The sequence below is a fragment of the Elephantulus edwardii genome, unplaced genomic scaffold (assembly GCF_000299155.1).
Source record: "Elephantulus edwardii isolate Elephantulus edwardi_28Jun2011 unplaced genomic scaffold, EleEdw1.0 scaffold00111, whole genome shotgun sequence".
NCBI classification, from domain to species: Eukaryota; Metazoa; Chordata; class Mammalia; order Macroscelidea; family Macroscelididae; genus Elephantulus; species Elephantulus edwardii.
This window is the reverse complement of record NW_006399861.1, coordinates 11,876,840-11,889,849: the sequence shown is the minus strand read 5'-3', so window position 1 is coordinate 11,889,849 and position 13,010 is coordinate 11,876,840. Positions and strand designations below refer to the sequence as shown.

At 38.2% G+C, this 13,010-nt stretch overlaps 1 protein-coding gene across 1 annotated transcript in view; it reads left to right on the top strand.

Annotated features, from left to right (window-relative positions):
• Nucleotides 1-13,010, top strand: part of LOC102848552 (probable phospholipid-transporting ATPase VA-like) — a 664,838-nt gene that overhangs the window by 82,484 nt on the left and 569,344 nt on the right. The window contains 1 exon segment of the mRNA XM_006892177.1: nucleotides 6,197-6,401. Within this exon segment, the coding sequence (XP_006892239.1) occupies nucleotides 6,197-6,401 (205 nt within the window).

The window sequence follows — 13,010 nt, the reverse complement described above, 5'->3', positions numbered from 1 at the left end:
CATATTGTAGGCTGCAGTCCTTGACACTCTGCATCCGGCGTTTCAGGTCCTCTTCAGTTTCAGCAAGCAGAGTTGTGTCATCCACATAAGGCAGATTGTTGATAAATTGTCCACCAATCTTGACCCCACATTTCTCCTCATAGAGCCCAGCCTCCCGGATAATCTGTTCTGCATATAGGTTGGAAACATATGGAGATAGGATGCATCCCTGGCATATTCTACATATAAATAGTATATAATATACATAATTATTGTTGTTGTTAAGTGGTGTCAAATCGTAGATGACTCATAGCGACCTGTGAACGAAAGACCTGACCATTTATATAATTTTCATCATTTCTCCAAGTTCATAAAGTTTCCAGAGGCAAGCTATTTTGGAAATGGATGCCACTCTTGCTTCCAAGCTTGTTTTAATCAGGGAGTTTTACCAGACACTGTCCACCATGGGTAACCATTATTGCATTTGACATGTCAGTGTCACAGTGTTTAGCATCACTTTCAAGTGTTCTGGTCTTTTGTTTATATGGTCACTATGAGTCCTCTAAGACTCAACGGCACTTAACAACATACATATATACATGATATACATAAATAATTTCTAAATAAATACATGCCAGGAATTGTAAACTGCTCTTTACTAAGTAAGGCCGAGACGTTTTTACTAATCAGTACCTCTAACATACATTGGACTTGAGAACCAATTTAGAAAACCCATCTTTACAAAGTTATTGCTTTTTTCTTTTAAATTTTTCATTATTAATTTTAAGGAAAATATACAGAGACTTTGGATTTCCATTTATTCATTGTTGCACTTTTGTCCCTGCTCCCTCTCCCACCTCAATTCACTCTTCTCTTTGAAAAATAAAAGAAAAATTCTTTCATTGTTTTGCAATCCCTCTCCTCAGGTCCACTCCACTATGCAGCCTCTGCTCTGGACTCCTGTCATGACAAAAATACCCAATCACACAGTTTTCTCCCTCATCTGTTTCCATGCAGTATACATTATTTATCCCATCTTTCTCAGTCACCCCCCCACCCCCAATATCAGTCCCATTTTACAACAGTGACACTATATAGTATTTGTCCTTTTGTGACTGAGATATTTCACTGAGCATAATGTCCTCCATGTTCACCCATTTTGAATAACATTTCATTAGTTACTTGTTTTTCAATGCAGTGTGAATATACCACAGCTTCTCAATCCATTCTTTTTGTTGATGGGCATTTAGGTTGTTTCCAGCTCTTTCCTTTTGTGAGCAAAGCCGTGATAAACATGGGTGAGCATATATCTACCTGGGTGGCAGTTATGGTTTCTCTGGGGTATATTCCCAGAAGTGGAATTGCTGGTATTTCTATTTGCAACTTTTTGAGAAAGGGCCATACTGCCTTCCATAGTGGTTGCACCATTTTACACTTCCACCAACAGTGAATAAGGGTTCCCATTCTCCACAACCTCGCCATCATTTGTTGCTTGCTTTTCTGTTAAATTTTTCTGTTCTTACTGGAGTGAGATGATACCTCATAGTTGTTTTGATTTGCATCTCTCTTAAAGGTAGGGGTTTTGAACAATTCATCATGTGCTTGATGGCCATCTGAATGTCTTCTTTAGTGAATGTCTGTTTGTATCCTGTGCACATTTTTCAATTGGATTGCTTACCTTTGTCTTGTTGTGGTGACAAAGGTGTTTCTTTAGAACCAGTCTCCATAAATAATGTCTTAGAAAGGGCTCTTTGGGGAAACAAAACCAATGATGAAACTTTTATATGTTAAAATAACAAACACTTCCTTGCCCTAGAGTCAGAATACAGCTAACTCATAGCGGGTTTACAGAGCCTGCAACCAAGCAGACTACCCATCTTTGTCCCTCAGAGTCACTACTGGATTGGATTCAAACCAGCCCCTTATAGGTTAGCAGCTTAACTCTCTACAGACTACTCCCCAGAGCTTGTGTGTGTGTGTGTGTGTGTGTGTGTGTGTGTGTGTGTGTGTGTGTGGTGGCAGTGGTGTCGTTAGGTGTCGTTGAGTAGAGTGTGACTCATAGAGACCCTATGAACAACAGATGAACCTTTTCCTATTCTGTGCCATCCTGACACACTAGAGCCCATTGCAGTAGTGACCGTGTCTATCTTCTTGGTCAAGGGTCTTTCTCTCTTTTGTTGACCTTCCATCCTTCCTAGCATCATGTCCTTCTATGAGGAATAGCCCCTCCTAAAAACACTCCCAAAGTATGTGAGGTGAAGCCTCATCATTCTTTGTTTCAAAGAGCACTCCAGCTCCACATCTTCCGAGACATTTGTTTGTTCTTTTGGCAGTCTATGGGATGGATATTCAGTGTTCTTCTCCAACATCACAGCTCAAAGACATCAATTCTTCTGTCCTCCCTGTTCATTGTCCATCTTTAAGCTGCATGGCAAGTGATTGAAAAGACTATGGCCTGAATCAGACAAACCATAGTCCTCAAACTGACAATAATCTGGAGAGGTTCTTAACTACAGACTTTGCCAGTGCAGTGTCTTCTTATTTCCTGACTGCTGGTCAGGAACTCTGGGTGTTAATTGTGGATCCAAGTAAGATGGCATTGTTGTCAGTTTCACTCTCTTCTTCAATCATAATGATGTTTCCTATTGGCCCATTGTTAAGAATCTCTGGTTTTGTGACATTGAGATGCAATCAATATTGAAGTCTACATTCCTTGATCTTGAGCAAAAAGTGCTTCAAGTCTCCCTCACTTTCCGTAAGTAAGTGTCTGTCATCTGCATACTGCAGGTTATTAATGATCTTCCTCTTCATAGAGCCCAGCTTCACTAATGCTCTGCTCAGCATACATCTTGAATAGGTATGGAGAAAGAATACAACCCTGCCACATTTCCTTCTTAATTATAAACCATGAAAGGTTCCCTGTTTTGTTCACACAACAGCCTCCTGGTCTAGATATAGGTTTCTTATGAGCACAGTTAAGTGCTCTGAGACTTCTATTCCTCTCACTGTCAGCACAACTTGCTATGGTCCACACATTCAAGTCTTTGCATAGTCAATAAAGCATAAATAAAGCATTTTTCTAATACTATTTCTTCCAGCCAGCATCCACCTTACATTAGTAATGATATCCCTGGTGCAATGGCCTCTTCTTAATTCTGCTTGAACTATCTATGTACTATTCTAGCTGCTTTTAAATGATCTTCAGCAGTATTTTGCATGAATGTGATATTAATGGTATTTTTTATAGTTTCCACATTTTGTTGGATCACCTCTCTTAGGAAAGAGAACAAATACGGACTTTTTCCAATTTGTTGGTCACCCAGCTGTCCTCCAAATTCCCTGATAGACTGGTGAGCACATCTAAATAATTTACAAAATCATAGCTCCTGCGTGCTGCATAGTATTCAAATATGTGGATGTACCACAATTTCTCAATCCATTCCATTTTGGCTGGACATTTGAGCTGTTTACATGTTCTTGCAATGGTGAATAATGCTGCCATGAACAGTGAAATTGGCTCAGGATAGTTTAGAGTTATTGTATATATGGTTTCTATGAGTTGTAGGAGCCTCAATGGCACACAACAACAACAATACATATAGATACTATTGCTTTCTATATATTAGATATACATATCTAATACATGAATTTTTTATGCTACGTACCATCAACTCAGAACCAACTCATAACTGACCCTCCAGCAGGTTTTCAGAGGCAGTAAATCACACAGAAAGAGACTTCTCATCTGTCTCTTGCAGAGTAGCTGGTGAAGTCAAAGCACATGCCTTTGCATTGCAATGCTGTTTCTTATCACTAGGCCACTAGAGCTCCCTAACATATTCATATCATATCATAACATTATATTATATAATACCTTATATATTATGTTGTTTATAATTTATCTATTTCTGATTGCAAAGTTGGTAGAAATCTATTTCCTCCTCTTTGGCTCTAGTTGTTGGTGCATATATTTGAATAATAGTGATATTCACTGGACTTTCTTGTATGCATATGAATATTATCCTGTCACTCACCACATTGTATTTCAAGATAGATCTTAAAATTACTTTTTTAACCCCATTTTCCCTCACCTTTTCATTTCCGGTATAAAGACATCATCTGACCATCTGATTCAAAATGTCCTATGCCAGTTGATCTCATTTCACCAGTACCTAGTATGTCAATATTTATGCATTCCATTTCTTTTTTAACAATATCAAAATTTCCTACATTCATTCTTCTCACATTCTATGATCTAATCACTAGTGTCTACTTACAGCTGTTCCTCCTTATTTGTGTTTCCATATTTGAGGTCTCAGCCTCAGTTGTCTTATCTGCTAGTCTAAGTGTGCTTTATTGTACATAGGTTTTTTGAAGGTCTGTTATGTCAGAAGTGGATGGCCAATCCTCCTTCCTAGTCTGTCTTAATTTGAATGTTCATATTTAGAACAATATCTAATAGACAGACGTTTTACAGAAAGGAGCAGATGAAAGACTAAGATGCTCCTGATCCAGGCCATAGTCTTTACAATCACTTGTGATGCATCAGAATGCTGGACCCAGACTAGGGATGATAGAAAGAGAAGTGATGACTTTGAACTGTGATTCTGGATAAGAATATTGAATATACCAGGGGCTGTCAGGATCCATCCTGGAGAGGGTGAAATCAGGCTGCTCATTGGAAGCAAGGTTTCTGAGGCTTTGTGTGACATACTTTGGGCATGTTGCAAGGAGGGACCAGTCCTTGGAGAGGGATATCATGCTTGGAAGGGTGGAGAGACAGCGCAAGAGAAGAAGACCCTCAATGAGAGAATTAATTAAGTGACTGGGTTAATGAGGATAAGGTGTATCAGAGACAATAATGTTGGTACAGGATAGAACATGCTTCAGAACTATTTTACTATGAGTTACAAGCAACTCGAAGGCACATAACAACAACAATTTATAATATAGTATGTTGCTGGTTTTGTTGTTATATGTCATCAAGTTGACTTCTAGTGACCATGAAAACAATATAACTTAACCCTGCTTTTTCCTGTGCCATCCTCACAATCTCCAACATACTTGGTCCCATTGCCAGGGTCACTGTGTCAATCTATCTAATTGAGGGTCTTCTCTTCCATTGACCCTCTGCCTTTCCAAGCATGACGTACTGCTTCAAAGACTGACCCATTCTGACAGCATGCCTAAAGTATGTAAGACAATGATGAAGTTAAAGAGTTGAACAGAAGATTTCAAAGCAGAACTGGGGAGGATTCTTTAAAATGACCTTTATTGGTTGAATGAGACTATCTCTGCAAGGTTAAAACAAAATAAAACACTAGAGAATAAATCTACAAATAGTGTCCTCATAGAAATATCAATTGAGAATCAGTAGCAAATATTGAATGCTGACTGCACTATTATAAGCAAGTGGAATGAAATATATACAGTTGTGAGTGGTTCTGAGTGGATGCACCTGTTATCTTGCAGCTTTTAGTGAGGAGAGGGAGTCAAGATTGAAACCTAGATAACTAGATTCCTGTTTTTACTGCCAAGTAGCTCATGCTACAACTCATAGACAGTGTTATTTTTTGAAGCATTTTGGTTATTTTGTAGTAAAATATCACATAATATAAAAGACATCATTTTAACCATCTGAAAGCTGATAAATTCAATGACATTTAGTTCATATGTAATGCTTTACAACTATCTCCACTATCTTCTTCCAGAACTCTACCATTATCCAAAAAGGATACCCTGTATCCATTTGTAGTGATCCTCAATCCACTATCCTTACTACTGACAAGATTTTTATTTTTGTTGGTTTCAGTTTTTATCTTTTTTTTATTCTTCTTTTTCTATTTGTTTGTCTCTTTTGGATACTTTATGTAAGTTGACTCAAACTGTATTTTTACTTTTTCATTGTTGTTGTGTAGTGTAGAGTTGGAACTGACCAATAGCAGACCCTCCGGCAGATTTTCAGAAGTAATCAATTGCAAAAGAGGAGATTGTCCATCCATCTCACGCAGAGTGGCTGGTGACCTCAACCTGTGTGCCTTCGGGATTTCAGCACAGCTTCTTGCAACTAGGCCACCAGAGCTTCTTTAAGAATTTTTGAAAAATAAGCTTTTTATTATTAACATTTTCAACACACAAAGTAGAAAGATATGTTAAACTGATTCCATGCACCCTCCCCCAGATTTATTAGCCTTGGTAACAGGTGTCTTTTTACTAGGGAAGAAAAGAAGTATGTGAACAGATACTGGAAGGAGCTCTATGTTGGAGACTTTGTGCACCTGCGCTGCAATGAGATCATCCCTGCAGATGTCCTGCTGCTCTCCTCCAGTGACCCTGATGGGTTGTGCCACATAGAGACTGCCAATCTGGATGGAGAAACCAACCTGAAGCAACGCCAGGTGGTACGTGGCTTCTCTGAGCTGGTAAGTGCATGTGTGTGTCCTTCCATGAGCCCTAAAGATTGGGCCCTCTACCAAGACCTCTCAGAAGTCTGACTACCAAGTCAATTTCCTAAGGGACGTGAGCTCAAGGCCTCAAGGACTTGGTTTGTCCATAGGGTGTGTGAAGAAACAGAAGATGATGTTTCTGATATGATCTCCTTAACGTTCTATTGAGTCTTTCAGGTAGTGGCTGGAATATTTAAAAAGAATCAGGATGTTAACCAAAAGACTGCTGATATTTATCCAGTTTCTGTTTAGTTTGCTAAACACAGCTTAGAAGGGGCTAGCAGTCCCATTGTGTAACTTGTTCAAATGATCCTTTCCCACATGTTCTGATTCTAGAACAGGAGATGTAGGCCAATATCCTGTATTAGACCAGTGCCAAACATCTGCGTTATCCTGTATATCAGCAGTGAAAATTATGAAAGAATGTGTAGCCTTGTAATTAGCTATGTGGTGGGCATGGGGAAGGCAGTAACTGACCTCCACTACTTCACAAAGACAAGAGAGTCCCGTAAACAGCAACAGCAGCACAAAGCTAATTTTCTATGAGATCAGACATGAATCCACTCATTCTAAAACTTCTTACAATTATTAACACCAATTATCCTTCCTATGGTGCTTACCATTTCTCTATTAGATTCAGTAACATCTTAGAATGTTCACCTATAACTCCCAAACAGTAATGAAGATTGTGGGGTTTATTAAGAAAGTAAGAGGTTGTAGTTCAGATATGGGACACTTAATGTACAATTCTTAAGTCAAGACAACCTCCTTTCAGTTGTACTCACAGATAGACTTCTGTGACCATAGACCTTGTGTCTCCCTTATCTGGAGCTTTGCAAAGTTCTTTAGTCTTGACAAAGAAGACACTCTTTCTCTTTGGTCTTAAGCCACTTGATAACAAAGACTTTTTTTTAGCACTGCCAGTTACATGCCAGTGGCGCTCCTGCTCTGCCACTAAGCCATAGCCTGCTGGCACTTATCTGTAGCTCCTTGGGCCAGTAGCTTACAGCTCTGTTTTACCTCAGTTTCTGGTTCTTCATCACATCACCCCTGCTGTCACCTCTACAATTTCATCTCATTTCATGCTATCTTCAGCTATCTCTCCAGTGTTGCTCATCTCTAGTTTACAAGTTTTCTCATCTCTGGTTTGCACAGAGGCCTTAGGTCCAAACAATAAACTTTTTTTTTTTTACTGGTTTACTTACAAAGTTTGTATACATTGTTTTTCCCCACCAGATTTCCCCCCTTCCTTTATCCACCCCTGCCCTACCTAACAAAGTATGCAACCCTATGATTAAGCCCCACCTCCCCCATCCTCACCCTTCTGCTCCTCCCTCCCCGCCTTGGATCCTTGTACTCATTCTAGAATAATGGTCTTATACAGTATTTGTCTTCATGAAACGGAATTAGTTCATTAAGCATAATGCTCTCCAGTCCCTCCCAAGTTAGATAGTAATTTAAAAAATCATTGCTCCTGCATGCTGTATAGTATTCCACTGTGTGAATGTAACATAATTTCTCAATCCATTTCATTGTTTTTGCACATTTGGGCGGTCTCCATCTTTTTGCAATGGTAAGTAACACTGTTATGAATATTGGTGTACAAGTCTGTTTGTTCCTCAGTTCTCATTTTCTCAGATTATATTCCAAGTAGTAGAATACCTGAGTCATGGAATTCTATGTTCAGCTTTTTTGGGAAGCACCTAACTGCCTTCCAGAAAGGTTGTACCATTTTACAATCCCACCCACAATGTATAAAAGTGCCCATCTCTCCACAATGTTTATTACTTGTTGCCTTGCTAAACTTTACCACTGCTACTGGGATAAGATGGTAGCTTATTGAGGTTTTGATTTGCATCTGTCTTAATGCCAGTGATTTAGAGCATTTATTCATGTGCCTGTTGCCCATCGAATGTCCTCCTCTTCGGAAAGTCTTTCCATGTTTCTTGCCCATTTTGTGATTGGATAATCAGTCCTTTTCTTCTGGAGTTCAATGAGTATTCTGTAAACTTTCATTATGATACACTTATCTAAGACGGTATTGCCAAATGTTTTGTTCTTAGTCAGTAGATTATCTTTTTACCTTGTTGGAGAAATGTTTTGATGAGCAAAGAGATTTAATCTCTAGAAGGTCCCATTCATCACTTTAGCCTCTTCAAATTGTGCATTTCTGGCTGTATTTGGCAGTCTCTTTATATCATAGACTAGGTCTTTTAGCTTGATCCCAGTATGTCTCTTATGAACTTTATGGTTTGGGGCTTTGTTACCACCTTGAGTTGATTTTTATGTGTGGTGTGAGATGTGGATCCTCTTTAAGATTTCTGCAGTTAGTAGGTCAGTTTTGCCAGCACCATTTGTTGAAGATGTTGTCATATCCCTATTTGATATATTTTTATTTTCTTGTCAAATATCAGTTGACCATAAATAGATGGGTCCATTTCCAGGTTCTAAAATCTATTCCATTGGTCTATATGCCTGTTGTTTACCAATACCATACTGTTTTTATTACTACCGCTGTGTAGTAGGTTTTGAGGTCAGGAAATACTATACCTCCAACTTTATTTTTGTTCTTCAGAAATACTTTGCTTATTTGGGGTTTCCTTCCTCTGCAAATAAACTTAACAATTTCCCTTTCAAAATGAACTTGGTATCTGGATTGGTATTGCATTGAACAAGTAGATTGCTTTTGGTAGGGTTGTCATTTTCCCCACTATTGAGTCTTCCTATCCATGAACTTGGAAGCAGGAATGGCATCCACTTCTACATGCCTCTGGAAACTATGAACTATAAATGATGATAAGTGTAGAAAGGCTTCAGGCATTTTGTTCATAAGGTCACTATGAGTCATGCTCAACTTTACAGGAATCAACAACAACATCCGTGAATAGGGAACATTTTTCCATTTCTTTAGACCTTTTATTGAGTCTCATAAAAATGTTCTGTAGTTTTCTTTATATAGGTCTTTTGTGTCTTTACATAGGTCTTTGGTGTAGACCAATTTAGTAGTGACAGGATACAAGATCAGTATCCAAAAGTCAATGGGATTCCTTTATAGTAACAAAGAGAACTCAGAAAAGGAAACCAAGAAACCAATACATTTACAATAGCCAACAACAAATTGAAATACTGGGGAGTGAACCTGAAGAAACTGTATTCTTGATTCTTTTTTACTGATGCTAGGGAGATCCAAAAGTTCTTCTTTAGAGCCAGATCAATTTATGACTTACAAGATGGCAAACCTAACCAATTCCCACACTAGTACTCTACAGACATTATTTGCATGGTCACACCCAGTAAGTGAAATTTAGGGGAATAACTCCTTTCTGACCATGAGCAGGAGGGAGGCAAGTACATGGGTTAGCCATTAGCATCTACTGAAGCTTAGCAATTCCCTGCACTTTGTCTGCTCAACCAGAAATAGCTTCCTCCTCCTAACCAGTAGGAGGGAGAAGAGACAGGAATGCAGACCATTCATCAGCACTGAAAGCTCCCCCACTAAACAGCCATGGGAGAGGTGACAGGTACCTGGGTCAGTCATTAGCACCTACTGAAAGCTGGATGCTGCACTGCTGAGACCTTTCCATTTTCCTGGGTCTTTATCTAGAGCAAAATTTCCTGGGCAGCACTCCCAGGATTTTGCCTCCCACTGTGTGAAAACAACTTCTCACCAAACTATGGGAAAGATTTTGCCTCCCACTGTGTGAAAGCAACTTCTCACCAAACTATGGGAAAGAACAGAGAAGTGGGCCCACCATAGCTGGACAAAGGGAGAGACCCCAGGTTTCTGCCCCTCAAAGGAAAATTGGATGAGAAGCTGGCTCCAGGAAACAGAAAGCAAAGCCAGCCATAGAAAACCAGCAGGGAAGACTGTCACTGGGAAACTGAATTGAGGGCTGACTTAAAGTTTGCCGCTTATCAATAGCAACATAAATATAAGGAACTGTGAACAACCTGTGTATCAACAAACTGCAGGCACAACAGAAACTGCCTTATAGATACCAAGAAGATCTTTATGTCAAGGAAGCAACAGGCAGCTTCAAACATTAAGGGGGGAGTGGAGATCCAACACTATACAAGCCTTCTCTTGAAAAAGCAAACCAAATTGAAGATGCAAAGAAGATGCAGAGACAAGAAGGCTGAAATTAAATATCAACATGAAATTACATGAACTACTACTGAAGAAGTTACAAATAATGGGATAAAGAATTAAAACCATAAAAAAGAGAAACAAGAATTTTAAAAATCATAATTTTAGAAGTCATAAAACAGAGAGGGTACAACCAAAGCAGTACTACAAAACACAGAAATGCATGAAAATGCAATCGAGAATGTTATTGTTGGTTGCCTTTGAGTCAAGCATGATTTATAGTGACCCTATGAACAAAAGGCCTGAAGCCCTTCTACAACTATAAACATTTATCAAAATTTATATAGTTTCCAGAGGCATGTAGTTTAGCAAGTGGATGCCACTCCTACTTCCAAGATCAAATTGGCAGAATTTTTCAACCTATTGGAAGGACCAAAAAAAAGCTATCTAGAAGAGATGAAACAGAATCTGTAAGCTGGAAGACAAAAATATCAGTGGGAACTTACTAGAAGAAAAAAAACAGAAGACAGAACGAAAATAGGAAAAAATATTAGAATCATGTGGGATAACATCAAATACAACATATTCAGGATCAGAATTCCAGAATGGGGGGTGAAGAGGGAAACAAGGGACCAGGGAAGCACTCAGAGAAATGCAAGAGGTACTGGAAGAAAACTTGCAAGATATCACAAAAAAGCAAGGAAATCCACTTAGAAGCAGCACAACAAACTTAAAACAGACTAGATTTCCTAAAAAACAAACAAGCAAACAAACAAAAAACCACCAAGACATATCACTGTCAAATCCTCCAAAATAAAAAATGAGAATATAATTAAAAAAAAAGTGTGAGAAAAAACCCAAAGAGTCATCTACAAAAGAGAACCAATTGGATTAAGTTCTGACTTCTTAGAAGTTATGCGAGAAAGAAGATAATGGGATGGCATATACAGAAAATTGAAAGAGAACAATTGTTAGCCAAGAATCCTATACCCAGAAAATATGAAGGAGAAATTAGAACAGTTTCAGAAAATCAAGAATTTAAGGAATTTGTGAAAATAAAATCAACTCTGTAAGAAATATTAAGGGAAGTCCTTCATTAGAGAGACACAAAAGGAAAATGGATGGGCCAAAGAAACGAGCAATAACAGAAAAAGGAACCCAGCAAAATGACAGCAATAAAACTTAATCTATCATATGGAATTTCTGTGTTCAGCTTTTTGAGGAAGCGCCAAACTGTCTTCCAGAGTGATGGTACATTTCACAATCCCACCAACAATGCATGAGAGTTCCTATCTCATCATAGCCTTTCCAACAATTATTACTTGCTGTCCTGTTAAACTTTGCACTGCTACCAGAGTGAGATGGTATCTCATAATAGCATGAACAGCTCAGTTGTCCAACCACAATCAAATGGACTGAGAAATTATGGTACATTCACATAATGAAATACTATGCAGCACACAGGAGCAATGATTTTGTAAATTACTACCTACCTTGGGAGGGACTAGAGAGCATTATGCTGAGTGAACTAACTCAGTTTCATAAGAACAAATACTTTTTAAAATAATTGTTGTAGAATTAGTATGAGGATCCGAAGTGGGGGAGAGGGTGAAAGCAGAGGAGTGAGGATGGTGGGGAGGATTAGTCATAGGGTCATACAATTTAATGGGTAGGGGAATGGGAAAGGTCCAGTGTGAAAAATCAACGTATTTGATTTATTTGTAAATAAACAAGTATAAAATTTTTTAAAAAGCACCTTAATCAGTCAATGATTGCACCTAATGTGCAAGGCTTAAATGCACTGATTAAGAGAAAAAGAGTGGCCAAGATGGACTTAAAAAAAAAAAAAACACAACAAAACAAAGCCAAACAAACAAACAAATAAAAAACAGCAAAAAGCAGAGCCCATCAATAAGTTACCTACAAAAGACACATATAAGAAAGAAGGAGAAAGACAGACTAAAAATCAAAGTATGGAGAAAATATAACAAACAAATGGCATCCACAAAAATTCAAGAATGGTAATATTAATTTCTGACAAAATTGACTTCAGGATGAAAACTACCATAAAAGCTAAGGAAAGGCACTATATAATTTTTAAAGTCATAATAGATCAAGAAGATGTAACCTTGGTTAACATCTACATAACAAATTATAGACCTGCAAAATACATAAAACAATGACTTGAAGAAAGAAAGAAATAGGTACTACCATAACAGTAGGAGGGTATTTTAACACAACGCTCTCACCAAAAGACAAGTCAACTCAGAAGAAACTCAGTTGTTCAGATGAAAAATCACTAAAGTATTCAATTACCTAACTCAACCTCATAGACATATTTAGGGTACTTCACTCAATACTCAATTTACTTTTTTCTCAAGTGCACAAAGTACATTTTCCAGAATTGATCATGGACACAAAGCAAGCTTCAACAAAAGTATTGAAATAAGTTAAAGGATCTTCCTAGATGACAATGCCATAAAACTAGACATTAATAA